The 19,059-nt window shown below is 54.0% G+C and overlaps 6 protein-coding genes across 6 annotated transcripts; 3 read left to right on the top strand and 3 right to left on the bottom strand.

The window, feature by feature from the left end:
• Nucleotides 1-82: 82 nt before the first annotated feature.
• A1O3_03558 (uncharacterized protein) lies at nucleotides 83-5,413 on the top strand (the record flags this gene model as incomplete). The annotated part of the gene is made up of 2 exons (XM_007733694.1): nucleotides 83-791; nucleotides 852-5,413. 2 exons carry the CDS (start codon nucleotides 83-85, stop codon nucleotides 5,411-5,413), a joined length of 5,271 nt encoding a protein of 1,756 aa, XP_007731884.1.
• Nucleotides 5,414-6,331: 918 nt separating this feature from the next.
• On the bottom strand, nucleotides 6,332-7,951 carry A1O3_03559 (uncharacterized protein; the record flags this gene model as incomplete). Its single annotated transcript, XM_007733695.1, has 3 exons — nucleotides 6,332-7,525; nucleotides 7,585-7,753; nucleotides 7,803-7,951. The coding sequence occupies 3 exons, from the start codon at nucleotides 7,949-7,951 to the stop codon at nucleotides 6,332-6,334; spliced, it is 1,512 nt and encodes a 503-aa protein (XP_007731885.1).
• A 587-nt stretch (nucleotides 7,952-8,538) lies between these two features.
• On the top strand, nucleotides 8,539-9,662 carry A1O3_03560 (uncharacterized protein; the record flags this gene model as incomplete). The annotated part of the gene is made up of 3 exons (XM_007733696.1): nucleotides 8,539-8,896; nucleotides 8,951-9,065; nucleotides 9,113-9,662. The coding sequence occupies 3 exons, from the start codon at nucleotides 8,539-8,541 to the stop codon at nucleotides 9,660-9,662; spliced, it is 1,023 nt and encodes a 340-aa protein (XP_007731886.1).
• Nucleotides 9,663-11,601: 1,939 nt separating this feature from the next.
• Nucleotides 11,602-13,486, bottom strand: A1O3_03561 (uncharacterized protein; the record flags this gene model as incomplete). The annotated part of the gene is made up of 3 exons (XM_007733697.1): nucleotides 11,602-12,444; nucleotides 12,497-12,987; nucleotides 13,045-13,486. The coding sequence occupies 3 exons, from the start codon at nucleotides 13,484-13,486 to the stop codon at nucleotides 11,602-11,604; spliced, it is 1,776 nt and encodes a 591-aa protein (XP_007731887.1).
• Nucleotides 13,487-14,314: 828 nt separating this feature from the next.
• On the top strand, nucleotides 14,315-16,322 carry A1O3_03562 (protein-tyrosine phosphatase; the record flags this gene model as incomplete). The annotated part of the gene is made up of 3 exons (XM_007733698.1): nucleotides 14,315-14,395; nucleotides 14,551-14,635; nucleotides 14,698-16,322. The coding sequence occupies 3 exons, from the start codon at nucleotides 14,315-14,317 to the stop codon at nucleotides 16,320-16,322; spliced, it is 1,791 nt and encodes a 596-aa protein (XP_007731888.1).
• Nucleotides 16,323-16,553: 231 nt separating this feature from the next.
• A1O3_03563 (uncharacterized protein) lies at nucleotides 16,554-17,874 on the bottom strand (the record flags this gene model as incomplete). The annotated part of the gene is made up of 4 exons (XM_007733699.1): nucleotides 16,554-16,878; nucleotides 16,956-17,055; nucleotides 17,118-17,644; nucleotides 17,813-17,874. The coding sequence occupies 4 exons, from the start codon at nucleotides 17,872-17,874 to the stop codon at nucleotides 16,554-16,556; spliced, it is 1,014 nt and encodes a 337-aa protein (XP_007731889.1).
• Nucleotides 17,875-19,059: the final 1,185 nt, after the last annotated feature.

The raw sequence follows: 19,059 nt of genomic DNA on the forward strand, positions 1-19,059 counted from the left end.
TCGCCATGCGATAAAGTCAAGTTTTGACGAATTAACACCAACCGCGCACGCCTTGCCTGGCCTCGACCCGGCGTGACTCGACATGTCGGCTCTTGACACCCTCCATGTCGCCGCGGCGGTTCCAGATGCCCGGTCGAGAGAACAGTCCGATGCACCTTCGGCCTCCCAGAAAGATGCACCGCCAAGCGTACTCACAAGCAGCATGGACGTGTCGCCTGCGCCCGAACCTGCGCTCTCCTTCGACACACCTCAGTCCCAACCCATGACCGCCACTGCTTCGTCCTCCTCCCAACATCCACCTTTCGAGAACGGCGATGGGTCCAACGCCGGCCCCTATGGAACTCGTTCGAGAAATCGCACTGGGGGTGCCCGTATCAATTATGCAGAGGACAAGGAGCTGGATATAGAGTTGGAACCTATCCCCAAAGCCAGTCGCTCCAGCAAGAGGGCGTCAGCGGCGAACAGCGAGCACCAGGCCACATCTTCAGGGTTCGCAACCGTCAACCCTTCCAACACCCAACAAACGCCCGAGACTGCTCCCACGGCCCGCCCGTCTACTCCCTTACCAGCCAGCGCTCCGGCTCCTTCGAAGAAGCGGAAACAACCCGGGAGCCACCATACTGTTACAGGGCACTCAAATATGGGCAGTAGCTCGCGCTCCAGACAGTCGGCATCTGCGCCTTTCAAAGGCTATGTCGAGACGAATATGATGAGCTTCTCCAAGTGCGGGTACCGGCTCAACGAGAAGAAGCAACTGGTTGCCGACGATGGCACCATTGTACAAGCAAATGGTATGTGCTGTCTTTGACCTGACGGCGCCCTGTTTTGATCAACATCTAACTTGCTTCTAGATCACGTATACTTGGTTTGCGAGCCCCCAGGCGAACCCTACTACCTCGCGCGGATCATGGAATTCTTGCATGCCAAAAACGACCCTGACGCGCCCATTGACGCGATGCGGGTCAACTGGTACTATCGGCCCAAGGACATTCTACGCCGGGTTCAGGATACGCGCGTCGTCTTCGCCTCGATGCATTCCGATACTTGTCCCCTGACTTCGCTCCGCGGCAAATGCAACATCCATCATCTGTCCGAAATCTCCAATATGGACCAGTATCGAAGTAAGCCGGATTCGTTCTGGTTTGACAAGCTTTACGATCGATATATGCACCGATACTACGAGGTGATTCCCACCCACAGAGTGGTCAATGTCCCCCAGCATGTGAAGACGGTCCTTGACCAACGATGGAAGTTCGTTCTGGTCGAGATTGGGCGGGGTCGGGAATTGACCAGCGAAAGCAAGAAATGCACCAAATGCGAGCAATTCGCTAGCAATCAGGACTCGGTGGACTGCGCCGTGTGCAAAAGGACCTACCACATGCAATGTGTGAGGCCTCCGCTGTTGAAGAAGCCTGCACGAGGATTCGCGTGGGCTTGCGCAGCCTGCAGCCGAGCACAAGAGATGAAAATGGATGGTCGCAGCACGCCTGCTGGTTCGGAAATCGGGGCTCTCGACGATGACGATGTGCTGGACGAGGATGAGGACGACCCCCGGCCCAAGGATCTGGAGACCCGCGACAGTAGTGTCGTCCCAGAACCGAATCCACCACCTACTCCGGCACAGGTTGCGCAAGCAAACCTCTGGCCCTGGAGATATTTAGGTATCCACGCCCGCGCAGAAGATGCCCTGGACTACGATGATCGGATCTATCCTCGTGCCAGCTCGAGATTAGGCCCGCGCCATCAGGCGAATGTCAACGTCTGGCACGGCCGGCCGGTGGAATTGGTCAAACCCGCCGAGATCAAGCGCAAATACCTCAAACCCACCCATAGCCAGAAGGGTGGCAAGCCACCCAAAGATGCCGGCACCGATACGGACAAGGACCAGCGCCTCAAACGTCCAAAATGGGTAGTGGATGAGCCCGTGGGTTACATTTCTCGGGGGCATGATGAACCAGTGGAGATTAAAGGCAAAAAGGAGCATACTGCTCAACTGCTCTTCAAGATGCCGGAACCATCACAGCTCTCGGAAAGAGGCGGCGATGACTCCGTGAGGCCCGGAAATGCGGACCAACTGGTGGACGACTACATGCGGAGGGTCAAGCCGATTGCGGCTCAGTACAATTTACTGGACTCGTCGGTGGATTTTCTCACGAAAGCGATCGAAAAGCTGCAGGAAAACGAGTACAATGTTGAGAAAGCATTGGAGGCTATGAAGGGGCTATCCCTGAGAAGCGACCTGAAGCAACCCGACCTCAACAGAGAGGAGATCAAGCGGTTCGAAGAAGGGGTCGCAAAATACGGAAGTGAGCTCCATGCGGTCTCGCGTCATGTGGGAACGAGCGTGAAGGAGTGGCGGATTGTCCGTTTCTACTACATGTGGAAGAAAACCGAGAGAGGACGACAAATCTGGGGCAACTACGAAGGGCGACGTTCCAAGAGAGATTCCAAACGAGCCGACAAGGACGGAAATATACCGAAGCTGTTGGACGATGTCGCCGATGACAAGGACGATTCCGCATTTGACGAGGAGAAAGCGGCACAAAAGAAACGGGGATTTGTATGCAAATTCTGCAGTACTTACCACTCGCGTCAATGGCGTCGGGCGCCGGGCACGGCTCCGGGCACCCTTGTGCCCAAAGACCAGGCTGCAAAGAATAGCAAAGACAAGAGTCAGTGGCTTACATTGGCATTGTGTGGAAGGTGTGCCTACCTGTGGCGGAAGTATGCGGTACAGTACGAGGACATCGAAGAAGTGTCCAAGAAAATCGCATCGTCGGGTAGTCGGGCGGCCAAACGAAAAGTTGACGAAGAGCTGTTGCGTCTGATTCTGGAAGCACATCAGATGTCGGGAGATCCTATTCCTCCGCGAGCTGTGGATGAGGTCAACAAAGCTGGGATGGAAGTGCCGCAAAACATCATTCAACCTGATGAGCCACCGAAGAAGAAGAGCAAAACGGACCGAGACGGAGCACAAGGAACTCCAGATGTTGTTGTTCCGGAGAAGAAGAAGGTGGTCGAGAAACCACAGGAGCCTCCGCCGATCGAACCAGATCCTCCGAAGGTCAAGGTTCATCCTTGTGCGGTATGCCGCGTCATTGAAGTTCCCGGGCAAGAACTGCTGAAGTGTCGCGACTGCCGCCTGCATGTCCATGGGTCATGTTACGGAGTGGGAGCAAAGACGAACACCAAGCCCTGGTTCTGTGACATGTGCAGAAACGACCACAACCTTCAGGTGTCGACGACTTATGAATGCGTCCTGTGTCCAGTCAAGTTCACTGCTCAAGAGCTGATGGAGCCCTTGAAGCCGTCGCACAAAAGGAAAACGGATCGAGATCGCGAAAAAGAACGCATTGAAAAGGAAATCATCCAAGAGGCTAGTCGTCGATGGCGCATGGAGCAAGAGGCGGCCGGGCGGCCGGTCAATCCCCGCGAGGCGCTCAAGAGAACGGCGTGGAACAACTGGGTTCACATTACATGTGCCCTCTGGACCAAGGAAATCAAGTTTGGCAACTCGGAATTGCTGGACGATGCGGAAGGTGTTGGGTTTATCCCGCCTGAAAGATTCGAGCCTCCTTGCAAGATCTGCAATCAAACGGGATACCCTACAGTCAAATGCCACCAGTCCAACTGCAACGCCTACTTCCACGTCGGCTGTGCCCATCAAGCAGACTACGTCTTTGGCTTCGATGTCGCGCCGGTCAAGAGCAGTCGCCGAGACTCGGTAAACGTGATGAAGCTTCAAGGCGAGGTTGGCGTCGTGACTGCCGGGATTTGGTGCCCGACCCATCTTCCACCGACTTTCGTCCACAACATGCTCGAACCAACAGAGACGGGGCTGAATGCGATGCAGTTGTTTGCTCGCACCTATAAGCAGGTGGACACTTCAAACACAGGGACCGTGAGGCGAGCTGCACAGTTCACCGCGAACTTGCTGAGTGCCACACCTGTAGTCCAGCCGCAAAGACCCAATCCCACCATCAACGGCACCAATGGCACCACTGGACACGTGGATCGCACAGGAGGTTCCAGCCTCAGATCGTCTCCAGCAGCAGAATCGCCCCGAGAGCCGGAGGATGCCAACGTCGAGTCAAGGTCTGCTGTAACGGCGACCAAAAAGACCAACGTCTCGCGAAAATGCTGTACTTGTCTCGTGGATGCCAGTCCCCGCTGGTGGCCTCTTGGTCAAGCTGGAGCGTCGTTACCGGCTGCGAATGGAACGCACCCAGATCACTCCAGCGAGTATGCCGCAGTTGACAGTGCACGCGACACCGTGATGACCAACGGCATTGTCAAAGCAGAACCTGCCGCAAGCAACACTCTCGGAGCACTCATCGACACCAGCAACAAAATCATGTATCAATGCCATAAGTGCCACGTTCTGAAGCGAACACCGCCGTCGTCCCCATCGCAAGTCAAGCTTCGTGAGAAAGTCCCTTCAGAGCCAGCTCCAGAGCCGTTTCCATATCCACCACCAGCAGACCCTACGCCGGAACCGTTCACCTACCAGCCACTTCCTCCGCCCCCGACAGGCTTTCCTCCCATTCGTCGACCTTCAGTGGAGGCAACACCGCAGTCACATACGCATTCTCATCCCCTGGGGCCGCCGGTCTCGGTCTCTCACCACCCACCTTGGCCGCCTACTACTTCCGCTCCTCCTCAATGGTCGTCTCCCGGCATGCGACCGGTACGCCATCCGTCTCCCCCGTCCGTGCCTGGACCTTACGGGCAACCGTCACTGTACCAACCGGCTCCCCCACCTGAATACCAACCTCCCTACAGCCGACCGTCGCAGCCGTCGCCGTTCGTCAGTGCTCCCCCTCCACCTCCGCCCCTGGCACCCGCGACAGGTCCTCTATCTCAGCATTCTCCTCCACCCCCTTATGCACTTAACACGCACCATCACCATCTTCCAACATCATCCACCCCCCCACAATCAGTTCGGCCTCCTCCATCCCCTTCTCGGTATGGGGTTATTGCTCCTGAGAGGCACCAGGTTCCTTCTATATTGTCCCGACCATTTCCTCCCGAACCTCCTCGTCAACCTCCTCAGGGTTCTCCTGTCAACGGATTTGCAGCACCACACGCTTCCGCGGCCAGAAAATACGGTCCCGGACTTGCTACTCAGCCACAGGCCCCTCCTCCGCTTCCTGCGCCAGGGGTGGTTCGACTATCCCCGTCTGCCCAGACTCTGGCTCAGATTGCTCAAGCAGCATCTGAGCAGACGGGACGGCCACAGTCAAGGCAAGCAAGCGTGGAGATGACGGGGACACCTAGGTTCGGAGCACGGCCTGTGCCAGAGAGTCCCCACCAAAGACCACTCACTCCGGCTGGTGCACCATCATTTCGAGATGACCGGAGAGATGGACCAGGAGCAAGTGCCAGTCCAAGCTTGAAGAACTTGCTTAGTTAGGAATCCTGGAGAAGATGAAGCACGTTGAAATGACACTTGAACTGCTTGTCGGGGTTAATGTCATGGTTCCAGATCCTGGGACCGATGAGATGAATGACATGCCAATTGGGCGCCAGCAGACTCGCTCCGGTTTAGAGCAGAAAAAGGGGGTCTGTGTACTGGTGCCATGTACGGAGTACTTTGCGACCTTTGGTGTAAGATGGAACGATGGAAAAGAATGAAGGTCGAGTGGCACATAGTAGCGGTGACATTGATACCAGTAGAATAAGAATAAAGGAAAGAATCAACAGAGACAGACAGTTTAGACGACATTCGAGTGTCCAAGTTGCTTGTCTTGGTATTATGTGTACGGCTGCATGCCTGTTAAGGGCCCCTAAGCCTTGTTCTCCGTTTGGTACCACACTTGAATTTGTACGAAGCAGAGGGTGTAGCAATCGGGAGGACGAGAGTCAATGTTTAATCCCCATCACAGAGATTGTTTCTGTATAACTAACGTTACGGAGTTCTCGGTACGTACTCCCGACTCCAGTCTCTAGACTCTAGACTCGAGAGATCGGGACGATGGGTCAGGTCAACTTGGATATCAATATCGGCGCAGGCGCTTTTCTTCTCCCTGAGTCGTCGTCGCCGCCGCCGCCCTCGTTCCCGTTCTGTTCTCGCTACGGAGTACATTGCCATGCACTGCCATGCACTGTGAAGCAGAGGTCTGCATTCTGTCGTGTTCTGTCGTGCTCTGTCGTGCTCTGTCGTGCTCGGCCACATACATGACACCCACTGTCCATCCGTCGTCTGTGTACCGGCCGGTGTTGCAGAGCTGTCGGCTGAAAGGCTCCAAGACAATGACAATGTATGTCGAGAGGCGTTGGCTACCCAAGGTAGGTGTTATGACAAGATGGGGGGGGCTAAGGGGCTAATCTCTCACTCCTCATCCTCGTCATCATCAATGACCCGCCTCTTCTTCCGAGCTTGCGGCGAGCCCGCGGCGACGGGCTCGGCATCATCGACGCCTCCGTCATCGCTGGCAGCGCGTTTCGGCGTAGATCCTCTCTCTCTCGGCCGGTCGCGGTCCTTCAGGGTTTCTCGACCGTCACGCTCGTTTCCGCCACGTGTGCGGTTTTCAATCACCGTCTCACGCCCTTCAATCTCCAAGTCATCCACGTCCGGGTCGTCGTCCTCCTCGGCCTCGGCCTCCTCCTCATTTCCGTCCTCGTAGATCTCGGGCTCTTCGTCGCTGGCGGCCAAGAAGTCGTCTTCGCGATCGTACTCGTCTTCACGCCCCCGGCCGCGCGGCGTGTCCTCGTCCTCGTCGTCCGAGTAGATGTCGCCGCGCCGGTTTCCTCGGCGGCGGCGGGCGTTGCTGCTCTTCTTCCCACGTGCTAGAGGCATGCCATCGTCGTCTTCTAGTCCAGCCACGCTGAGTCCTGCTCCGCCAAGACGGCCAAGTCCCGCGCGACCTAGCACGCGGTCCTTCCGCATCAGCAGCCGGTCCTCGGCGGCCTCGCGTTTGCGGCTTGCCCGTGTCCGCTCCTTCTCGAACATCTCGGCCGCTTTCTTGGCAAGCTCCGGGTCTTCTTTGACTTGTCGGAGGCTGGACAGCGGGTCGTGCATCTGCGTTGCCGCGGCGAGCGATTGTTGCAATTTCAATACCGATTCGTCCGCCAGGTCGCCCGTTGGTTGGATCTTCATCGAGGCATCGAAGGGGGCTATTATCTGTAGGTCCACTCCAGCCGTCGCATGCGGCGCAGCCAGGTAGTTGTGCGAGTCCTTGTTCGCGTCGTAATCCGCCTGAGACGAACCTGGCTTCTTAGGCCAGCCCTGTCTCAAAGCCGTGGTAGAGATACGGTAATGGTCCTTTGGCGACGAAGCAATCTGTAGTGTCAGGCTTCCATCGGACCAGCGAACGATGCGCGAGTTTGATTGTAAGAGGTCCGGGGTCTTGGGGTCGCGACGCCAGAAAATCGTGCTTGCTGCAGTGGAGAATGGGGAAAATTTGGCCGTCGGATCGACTTCTGGATCGCGCCCGTCGTGGGGTTGTTTGGGAGGTTCGTAGGTTGCAGGGACAAAGTTGCGGTGTTTGATGCCCAGGAAGGGTGGCATGTTGAGCAGGTGGAGCTGGAGCCGACAGTCAGTTGATGACGATGCGAGAACGGGTGTGGAATGGTGCTGCATACCTCTTCTCCCCCGGGGGGCTTAATTCTAACCATGTCCACGTCTAGGAGCTTCAATTGTTTCTGCTCTTCATACATTTCTTCATGATCCTCCACGGTGGCCGCGACCCGGTCTGTTCGGCCGTCATCGTCGCCGGAGTCAAGGTCGGAGTCATCGAGTCTTCGATGTGAGCTTTTCAAAGTCAGTAGATGTGCGTGAGGGAATGGTGAGATCGCCATACTCGCTGTGGCCTCGGTCCTGCTCCTCATCGTCATCGTCGCCGAAGAGATCTCCGTCATCCTCTGACACGTTGTCTCCGTTTAGGCCGTTGGGCGAATCTTCACCTTGGACATCCCCGTGAAGGGGGGCAGATTCGACCTCCGCAGACATCTTGATTGGATTTCACCAACGCGCGCAGGTAGTATGCTGAAGAACTTTTTTGATCGTGCGACCGGCTGGGGTAGAGTGGGGTTCAAGAAAGAGACAAGGGATTAGACCATAGCCTGCAGCCCTTCAGATGTCAGATGCAGGATTGGCGAGACGAAAGGATGTGACAAGGCGCGTGGATCATGAAGTGAACATACTTCAAGGCCAGAGGAAACGAGAGAATGATGAGAGAGGATGTCGGCCCTAGCGACAATGGCCCAAAGTGGTTAACGCAGGTGGTCCTTAGGCAGTCGGCTATGTTGCCTCAGGGGGAATCTCGTTTCATTGGACGCATCTCTCCGCCTCCGACTTTCAGACGGGCATCACCTCTCACTGTCTCAACTCCTTTTTCACAACAACCACTCCGTCAACGAGAAATATCGTGCACCAGGACCAACTGACCGTGTGAAAAGACCCCCGGGCGCCGAGATGGCGACCTTCTTCCAGAGCGTGTAAGTAGCTGCTCCTCAGTTCTCTCTGTCCTCATCTCCTGCACCGTTCCTCTCTGGCCACCCACTCCCCCTGCACTCAATTGTCTAGGCACAGCAAAGATGGCGAAGACACCAAAGACCATTACAGCCGTCCGCAAACTTCTCCGTGCTCGAGCAAATGCTGACTCATACTTCAGTCGTCAAGGTTTTACCAGAGGCAATACGAAGAGCACGCAAAACCTCAAGGGCCAATACAATGGATCTCAGTCCCCGAATTTGCAGCAAGCGCCGCCAATGCCATCCCTTGCCAACTCTCCCTCACTATCATCAAACTTCAGTCAGGAGGCCATCTATGCTGAACAAGAACCGAAGAAGTTCTTGAACGAGAAATATGCAAAATGCTCAGTCAAGGGGAACTTTCTGACCTTGGCTGCACAACCCAAGAATGTCGAGCTTGGAGAATGGCTGGCTCATCAACGTGTGTTCCTTCAACCAGGCTTGGTCGTACAAAGCTAGTGCTAATGAGATATAGTGGTGGAGATGAATAGGTTGCTTACCAGCATGATTCTAGTCATTCAAGAGGTGGACACGAACACTGGAATGGCGCTGTGCAATGAAGCTGGCTGCCCTACGATGTCTGCTGGACGGTATGTCGATTCGGACTGCAGAGATGCGAATACTGATGCTTTCTCAGTCTCACTTATACCTGGCTCGAGAATGGAAGACCAGCCAAGATCCCAGCGCCATCATACATTGTTCGGGTTCAGCGATGGATTGTCGGCAAGATTCACGACGAGAAGGTCTTCCCCACAGAACCACCATCCAGTATCTCCAGTGCTGGGTACGCTCCCGGAGATACCAGCTCGACGCCAAGCTCGGCGACAACTCCAATCCCGGCTGGCCCTACCAACCTGAATCAATCTCTGACCTCTCTTGCGGGCATCCAGGACGAGTGGGTTGGCAAGTCATCTGGATTCCCACAGAACTTCCTCCAAGATGTCAAGAGCATCATCAAGCAGATGTTTCGATGTTACGCTCACTTGTATCACTGCCATTGGGACCATCCTTTCTGGCACATCAACCGTCACCTCGACCTCAATAGCTGCTTTGTCCACTTTATCACCGTGGCCATGTATTACGACCTTCTGCCCAGGAAGGACATGGAGCCGCTCCAGGGTCTGATCGACATCTTTGTCGCTCAGGGAATCGTGCCTAGAGAGGCTGTGCAGCAGCATTCCATTTAGACTGTTTGCGAACTCTTACCCAACGAAGCTTCTTCATATGAAGCCATTGTGAGGCAATCGAAAGTCACTGGCATGGATACGACTACGACTATGGACACGAATGAAGTGCGTGCATTTAGCGATATGAGCGTTGACGGGACAAGGATAGGCATGAAACCGGGTGGTCTGGCGAATGGGCATCAGTATGAGCATGAACGTAGCACTGAGACAGCATGGATGCATCGTGCTGGCACAACGAATGATAGGAAGGAAGCTTTTGCTTTTTCAATATCAAGTGCAAATTGGCGGATTGCTGGGATGAATGGAATTGAATCGGGCTCGGTGACTGGCCGAGTCTCAGTCCTCGGCCTGGAGATGACTTACATCCAACAAAAAGACATTTGTGCTTGACTTGTTCTGCAAAACTGACTTTGTTTTGCGAACAACTCATCAACTCGGTTTCGGTTGGTTTTGATCATTTGTGCTTCTGCCAAACAGGCTTTGTTTTGCAAACAACTCTATCAACTCGGTTCCGGTTGGTCTTGATCATTGTGCTTGACCTCTGCTCTGAGAATCTGGCTTTGTCTTGCCAACAGCTCCAACACCTCGGTTTCGGTTGGTTTCGATTGTCTGTTTGGTGCAAGCAAGCTTTCGTATTCTTTGGGTGATGCGAGTCAAGTCCTGTCCTACGTGAGTGTACTAACACCAGCACGACTCCAGTTCCAGTTCCAGTTCCAGTTCCAGCGCGACTCCAGCTCCAGCTCCAGTTCCAGCTCCAGTTCCAGCTCCAGTTCCAGCTCCGGCCCCAGCTCCGACTCAAGAAAAACACGCTTGACGCGGATCATGTCCTTTGCCACAGTACGGACATTTCGGCCAGCCCGGTGCGCGGGACATAACCAGATAGGGACTACCAGTGCCAGCACCAGCACCAGCATCAGCATCAGCATCAGCGCGAATGCGAGGATGAATGGAGACGCACATGGACATGCACATGGAGATCCTTGCTTTTCGTGCTGGATATTGTACTCTGTGGCCGAGTGAAAGGGGGCAAATTGAGTAGCTCAACGAAGATACTGCTTTGCTTGTCTTCTATGATTAAGTGAGCAATTGGGATATCTTGCTGGAAGCGTGTCTGGTCTGTCAATGTCGATAACGATGGTGTTGTGTCGAAGGCGATACAGGAAGCCATAATAAGTCTAAGTCGAGCGGAGATCAAGAAATAAATATCTACAACAGCGCAGGAAACCAAAACACGGTGAAGACTGCCAGACGCGCTGTGAGACATGAGTGTAAAGCGTTAGTCAGTGACTCGACTCGATACGACAAAGGTGTCTTCTCTATTACTACGAAGAAGATCTCACGATTACAGCCCACGCGGACAGAAGGCTCCGAGTCAAATCGAGTCGATTGTCTAGTCCTCCCCTCCCCAGGAAGTCACAGTCACTCGCTGACTCGATAATGCGTGACCTATCACTATAACTTGTCCATGTAGAGTGTCTCGACCTATGACTTGTGCAAGTAAAGCGTCTCAGTCCTCTACCTACAAGTACATGTACATGTATGCATGTGCGTATCCCTGACAGAAAGGCTCCCTCTTGTGCAGGAGACCTTTGTCATATCGACTACGACTAATTGACTGACTGACTGACTGCCAGTAAGTAGCGAGTGAGACAGTTGTACATGACCAAGACAATGCAGGTAGATATCTCCCTTGAGCGCAGAGTATGAAGAAAGGCGAAGGTAAATCCCTTGAGCCCAGAGTATGAAGAGAGGCAAAGGATAGGAGATGATAGGCAGTGTACCGTCCAGTTTGAAGAAAGCAAAGGATAGCAGATCATAGGAAGTGTACGGTCCAGTTGTCGGTTGTCGAGGTAAACTAGGAGAAAAGATGTCTGTAAGTGAACGAAGAAACGAATAAATGAAAATTCTGTCTGACTCTAAAGCATGTGTCTCGGTTCCATCATAGTCTAAGCCCCGAGTCAATCTGATCAACCTGGCCTGTAGCAGAGAAAGTCTGCCATTCCTGACACAACTGATACGACGCCTCTGGGATAGCCAAGTGCTCAATCTGGCCCGGGTTCTCGAGAATATCCACACTCAGTCCTGTTGAGGCATGCCAGGCGATGTGACAATGGAAAGGCCAAGTGCCTGGATTGTCCGCATCCGCTTGCCAGACCAGGTATCCGTTGGCGGGTACATTTTGAACATCCCGTCGTTGCGGATTGTCCGGTCGAACTATTGTTCCATCCCAAACTCCTGTGCCAACCGCCAGAATGTACATGTTGTGTCCGTGGAAGTGCATCGGATGAGACGTTGGTGTGTCGTTATTGACGATGAACCGGTAGGAAGACGCGGAACCGGTGTTGACCACATTCCATTCCGGCGAGTCTGGATAAGACGTGTTTCCGCCTTCCGCCAGCAGAAGGACCGGCTGATTGTAGTCTGTCCGGAAGGACGAATTGTTCATGTACCACAACCAATGGCCGGTCGCGTTCTGGCCGACCGTCATGTTGAGGGTCGTGGTTTCTGCGGGCTCGCCAGGATTAATCGCATACATCGGAACAGTCGTCTCCAATGGGTCATTGGCACAACCTATACTAGGCGAATTCCAGGGCGACGACTTTGGCAGGCCATCAACATCTGCATTCTCGTAGTAGAGGACGGCCAGCGCGTATGGCTGGTTTGCTTTGGCACAGGTGGCGTTGCTGCGAATCCAGTATGCCTCGTGGGAATCCCCGTCAGCTTCGACAATGACATCGGTTCGTTGGCCGATACCTAGAGTTACGACAGTGGTATTATACGGCTGTACATCTATGTTAGGCTGAACGGTGGTAGAAAGACCAGGGATGACGTACCTGTACAGGCACAAAGTCGTTCGCGATCACTGTCATGGTGTGATTGTCGATTGAGAATTGTTGGCTGGCATCTGCCCCAGTGTTGATCAGGCGCAGCCGGTGTGTTTTGCCGGACTGGAATTTGAATTTGGAGAGACCAGCGTTGCTAGAGCATTTGACGGACGTGTTGGTAGCCACAGAGCAGTCAAAGTTCATCTTGCCATTGATCAGGTTATTGTCGCTCGTCGGCTGGGGTGGGGGAAGTCCGGGTCGGGCGGCGGTAAGGCTCCTGACTGTCGTGTAGTAGTCGACATGATACCAGTCCGAGAGAAGGATTGGGCCAATGTCAATGTCGTAGTCTTTTGGAGTAGGCCCATATACAACAACTGCGCCGACGACGCCGTCGGTGTACTGCGCAGAATAATGGGCGTGGTACCATGAAGTACCGAACAGTTCTGCTCGAAACTGGTAGGTGAACGTCTTCTGCGGCGCTATTGGGCACTGCGTGAATCCTAAACACATCAGCATCAGCGTGGTTCATAGTCTGGTATAGGGTGAGATGGACTGACCGGGTGTGCCATCCATCCATTGACTTTGATGCTGCAGAAAGCCATGCCAATGGACGGAGGTGCCCTCGGCAACACCAGTGATGTTATTGGTCACGGTCACCTCGATAGTGTCTCCCCAGTTAGCTTCAATGGTCGGGGCGGGATACTGCCCGTTAACCAGCAGTAGACTCCTCTCATAGCCGTCAGGTGAAAGGATCCCGCGTGAGATAGTGAAGTCGTATTTTCGGACCACACCAGTATCAGGGGCGGCTTTGTATGGGTTGGTATTTGTGCAATTATGGTCTCCCCATGGAGAGCCGTCAACTAGTCGCACGTCTGACAGAAATTTGGGCAGCGAGTGGGCTCCCAGGGTACCCAGAAGGGACAGGCCATTTGTTACGGGTTGGTCAAGACTGCTGGTGGTAGTCGCCAAAAGAGTGACAAGAGATGACAGAACACCCATTTTGGGTAAACACAATCAACGTAGCTTATCTGATAGAATGTAGACGGCAGACGGCAGACAGCAGACGGCAGATAATCAGGTTCACTCTCATGGGAATGACATGTTCATATACCTGAGATCAATAGGCTTGAAAGCAATGAGGGCAGATGACACACTATCCCGCCGATCGAACAACAGATCGGATATGAATGTTCCTCACCTTAACGTCTCGAGTGCCGGTGATCAACAGAGGTATGAGGGAGTTTGCCCAATCACTCATTGCTCCATCCTTGTTTTGCTTTCTGGATGTTCCCGTCCCAGATTCCGACTGTAGGGGGGTACGGTGTATGTGAGACATTGTGGTGGAAAGTGGAAATGGCAGCAAGGAGGAATTCGACCCCTGTGGCACGAAATTAAGCCTGACTGGTACTTCAGTACTCGAGCCAACTTGTTGCTTTTCACAGACTGAGTCAAAATGCCTCGAATGAAAACACTAAGGGGCCCCGTTGGTTCCATTGTGAGAAGATGGAGGGTTTATAGGGGTAAGGGACGTATTTGCTTCGGTCTGTTGCACCGCGGCCTTTGTAGAGTCGAAGGTACGTCTAGAACCGCAGAGGAGCCGTGTTCATTTCCATGTTGGACAAGGGGTTCTCATCTGGACCGAAATGCAGAACTGCTGTGATCTGAAGAGATGGCAGAGTGCAGAGTACAGAGTGAGCAGTAGGAAGTGAGGTCAAGCTTGAACTCGGTGACCAGGCTGCGGTTGGGTGCGGTTGGCTGTCACCTATTAGATGGCTAAGGTTAGGGGCTTAGGGGCTGTGGCTGTGTGGCTGTGTGGCTGCAAAAGGCATGACGTCACCCGACTACATCCAAGTATTGAGCGGCTACTGCGAAGACAAAGACGGGCATCATCTTGTCCTGCCGTCCAAAGTACTACGTAGATTTCTCTCCTTTAAATACTAGGCTCGATACTTCAAGCCCGACAGTCGCAATTGTCATGTCTTGTTAGACAACGCCACTTACAAACACGGGGATGGTGCGTACTTCCTCCAAGGTCGCCGGGCTGCTCTCCTGACTTGATTTAGGCTTCAATCCTTCGGCAGATCGTGGCAGGTCCACGCATCAGACACCCAGAGGCAAAGTTGGATCTGTGCTATGTGACCGACTACAGTGAGTCGAGTGTGGCCCCTAAACGAGACGCCAGCAGTTGACGGTGCTGACATGTCCTCCAGTTGTTGTCACATCTGGGCCCAGCTCACTCTGGCCGAAGAAAGCCTATCGAAACCCCTTGGACCAACTCGTGGGCTTCTTGGACAATAAGCATGGACAAGAATGGGAGATATTCGAATTCCGGGCGGAGGGCACAGGATATCCCGACTCAGAAGTGTACAACAGAATCCACCACTTCCCCTGGCCAGACCACCACCCACCGCCCTTTGCCATAATCCCCAATGTTATGGCTAGTATGCGTAACTGGATCAAGCGATTAGATGAGGATACAGGGAACGACCCTCAGGAGGAGGACAAGAAGAAGAAGCGAGTGGCGGTCATACACTGCAAGGCTGGAAAGGGTAGGAGTGGCACTGTCGTGTGCTCATATCTAATCAGTGAGGAAGGGTGGAAGAAAGAAGATGCACTCGAACGCTTCACCGCCCGCCGTATGCGCGCTGGGTTCGGGCACGGCGTGAGTATCCCTAGTCAGCTGCGTTGGGTAGGGTATGTGGATCGCTGGGCGAATCAGATGGGCAAGACATACGTGGAACGACCGGTCGAAATAGTTGAAATTCATGTCTACGGTCTGAGAGATGGAGTTAAGGTCTCTGTGGATGGATATGTCGACAATGGCCGCCGCATACAGACCTTCCACACCTTCAACCGTCACGAAAAGACCGTGGTCGAAGAGGGCAACGGTTCCTGGCCCTCAGCACCACCATCCAACCACGAGTCTCCTTCCAACAAGGACGACGAAATGTTGAGTACTCCTGTCAAAGGGACCCCTCAATCCTCCAGCTTGCAACTCAACCACACGTCGTCCGGATCTACTCAGACGGTCATCCTGAAGCCCTCCTCACCCGTCATCCTCCCCACCAGCGACATTAACATAGACTTTGAACGGCGCAACAAGGCTGGCTACGCTGGATTCACCGTTGTTACAGCCCTTGCCCACGTCTGGTTCAATGCGTATTTCGAGGGAGGCCATGAAGGCGACGACTCTGGCGTCTTTGCGATCGAGTGGGATGCCATGGACGGGATCAAAGGTAGCTACAGGAAAGGCACCAAGGCCCTGGACCGACTGAAGGTGGTGTGGAAGTATGCGAAAAAGGAAGGAGACAGTGCACCTTTGGAGCGAGTCATCACTCAGCCCCGGGAGGGTGAACCGGTACCAGAAAGTCAGCCTGCAGATTGGCGTGGCGATGATGGAGTGTCCTCGGCCGAGGTTGTGGATAGTGGTCATTCAGGAGGAGCTGCCCTCCAAATCGGTGCAATGATCGATGAGGGGGTGGTGTCGATGGGCAAGAGGTTGGGTCTGAGGAAGTCGCATCCCGACAGTGCCAATCTGAGTCGTGCGTCGAGTCCCGTGGAGGATGACATGGCCCCTGTACGCAAGAACACCGAGATCCGCAAGGCCGAGGATTCTGAAGACGAGGGCGTCAAAGTATGTGGTCCCGGTGGTGAAGATCAAGTGTCATATGACGATTCATCGGAGAACGAATTGCCTGGGCATCGGGATGCCAACTCTGGAGAGGGAGCGGGGGTCGGTCTCGGCAAGGCCGCCCATATTTTATCACAGATGAAGCCTGGGAACAAAAGTGAGGAGGAGACCCAGCAACAGTCAGAAGGGAAGCATTCGGCATGAGACCCTGTCCATTGAGGTGACACCACCATCACCCCCTGTCTGAATTGCCATTCGGTGCCATGGAAGTACAGAATATACTGAGTCTGTGCAGATGCATACTAAGATGGCGGCGATATCTCTCATATTCCTGATAACAGCTGGCCCAGGTAGTCTTTTCTGACCACGGCACCAAATCTGTCCCCCGGATCAGTCGAGCCAATGCAACAGTTGTTCGGGGGAGGGAGGTCGAGCTTACCCGTAACACCTGATGTGGCTGAGCAGCTTGTCAGAGATGAAGGTCAAATGGTCGATCCTGATTGTGTCGAAGTTCGGAGTCGCCTTGATCAGGTGCCACACTTGGATTGGGGTCAACTCGGAGCCTTCGATGGGTAAATCGGTCGACATGGCCAACAATCGCGACAGAACCGCCGTCGGAGCGCTCCATGAGGCGCAAGAGGAAAGGTTGGCGGATGGAGCATTGCAGAGCAAGGCGGCTGTTGCCGTGTGGACATGACCGTGCGGTGCGGTCTGATCGTCTCCGGGCTGACATATGTGAGGTAGACAAGGCCTCTCGAGCCTGACGAGGTTGGGGTTAGCATGGAATGTTGGACGATGAGCAAGAAAAGGCGGTGCATGACTTGCTTCAGAACGAACTCCATCGCTACGACCACACCGTCGAGCTGTGCCACCAAAGCTTGACTGCTTTCCACCAAGAACGACCTGTCCAGCGACCCCAAAGCACGCGCATCTCCACCTGTGGTCAAGCGTCAGCGTCAGCGTATGGTTCAGTATTCGCGAAGTCTTTCTCGTCCTTACCCGACCATTCCTGCTGGGGCTCCTTCTGATGCGACGCGTATGGGTCTTGCGGTGATGGCCTGAGGCTCGTGTCGGTCACCGGAGTGAGCGGCCACGCGGAGTCGCTGGAGGTAGAGGTAGGCGGCGTCAGCTGAACGTGTAATTGATACGGCTTGTCATTCTGAGCCTCGACCCAGACGAGAGTGCTGGTCGCGTTTCTGTTTCTGTTTCCGTTTTCGATTTCGATTCCTTTTCCGTAGAGTGGGATTGGGTTCGGGTCCGGGTCGACAGATACATGAAGCCTGTTGGACTCCTGGCCCTGGTCAAGAGACATGATTCCCGCAGGGACATAACCCCACGCATTCTCATATTGACCGCGGCGTTTTCTTTTGCTCTGGTCGGACCTGGACCGGAGCTCTTCGTTGACCAGCAAAAGCTCCTGTTGGAGTTGATCGACCCTGCTCTGCAGCTGCGACTCGGTGAGCTGGAGACGTCGGACCTGCTGCTCCAGCGTTTGCAGATACTGGTCGCGCCGTTCTTTGAATGTCCTGTGACACACACCAATCAGCCCAGGTCCGCTCAGTTCAGGTCCGCTCGGTTCAGGTTAGGTCAGGTCAGGTCAGTTCAATTCAGCTCCGCTCCCAGAGTGTCTGTCCTGATCTATTCTATCGCGGAAGATGAGAAGATGAGATGAGGATTGACTAGAAAGAACCGACTTTTGTGCTTTTCGTAGTTGCTCGCGGCGATTGGCGACGCGGTCTTGGTCCACGGTCAGCATGGCGTCTTCAAGAAATGTGCAAAATAATCGCCGTCATGGGCATGGTCACAGGCATGGGCATGAGTATGAGCATGAGCATGGGCATTCATTCACCTTCGACGCTTCGGAAGAACGGCCGGAACATCTCGCCCATGGCTTGGGTTGCTTGTCCAGCTCCGTACGGGGTACAGTACTCTGTGTGTACCTTAGATTGTAGGTCCACTAGACTCTGGTCGGCGGTCGACAGACGACAGACAGGATCGGTGACGGTGACGGGGACGGGGACGGTGACGGTGATGCTGACAGTGACGCTTAGGCTGACGCTGCTAACAATAAATGATTGATTCCAAATCCAATCGAACCCAAACAACCCAACGCAGTCTCAGGCCACACCGAGATGGAATGGAATGGAATGGAGCGTTCTTGTGAAGACGGTGGGAAAGCTCGAAAATGAATAGCACTGTCACTGACCGGAGTCTCCGTACTCGTACAGTATCACAATCACTCTACCTTATGGGCCCTGAGGCCCCTAAGCCTAGGAGCGCCTAAGCCCCTACAGTAAGGCTAAGGAGATGATGGAACCCTTGGCTTCTATTTAGTACATGTCCTTCCGTACTGCCACCCGCACAACGGAGTCTCCTCTTCTCTTCAGACTTGTTTCGTTTCAGGCTCAGGCTCACGCCGGCTCGGTGATGACTGATCGCTAATCCAGAATTCCCGCATCCGGCCTAGTTCACTCCACCGGCGCGAATCGAATCGGGAAATTTCAGATTCATAATCAACTTGAACGTCCCGTCGACATCGACGACGATGGTCTAGTCTACTCCGTGGACTTGGCCGCGACAACTGGAACATGAACAGGATTGAAATCAAGGCCGTGACAACTTGAACAGGAATAGGATTATGGAATCAGGGCGAGGGGTGAGGGGCGAGTGGTGGTGCTCTGCTCGCCAGAAGACAGTTGACGGTTGGACTATAAAGTCAGGATGGGAACTCGAGCAGAACCAGACCAGAATGAAGAAGAACATTGTCTTTTGTCTTCGATAGTGGCAGCCTGAAGAATTGTCATATTTGGTTGTAGGGATACTTTCATTCTATCCAATCATTCAATCATTGAATCATCCAAACATCCAGACATCCAGACATCCGAACATTCAAACATTCAGTCATCAGTCAATCACTGGTTCACTCATTCACTTTTTCATA

The sequence above is a fragment of the Capronia epimyces genome (genome assembly GCF_000585565.1).
Source record: "Capronia epimyces CBS 606.96 chromosome Unknown aczIQ-supercont1.3, whole genome shotgun sequence".
Taxonomy (NCBI): Eukaryota; Fungi; Ascomycota; class Eurotiomycetes; order Chaetothyriales; family Herpotrichiellaceae; genus Capronia; species Capronia epimyces.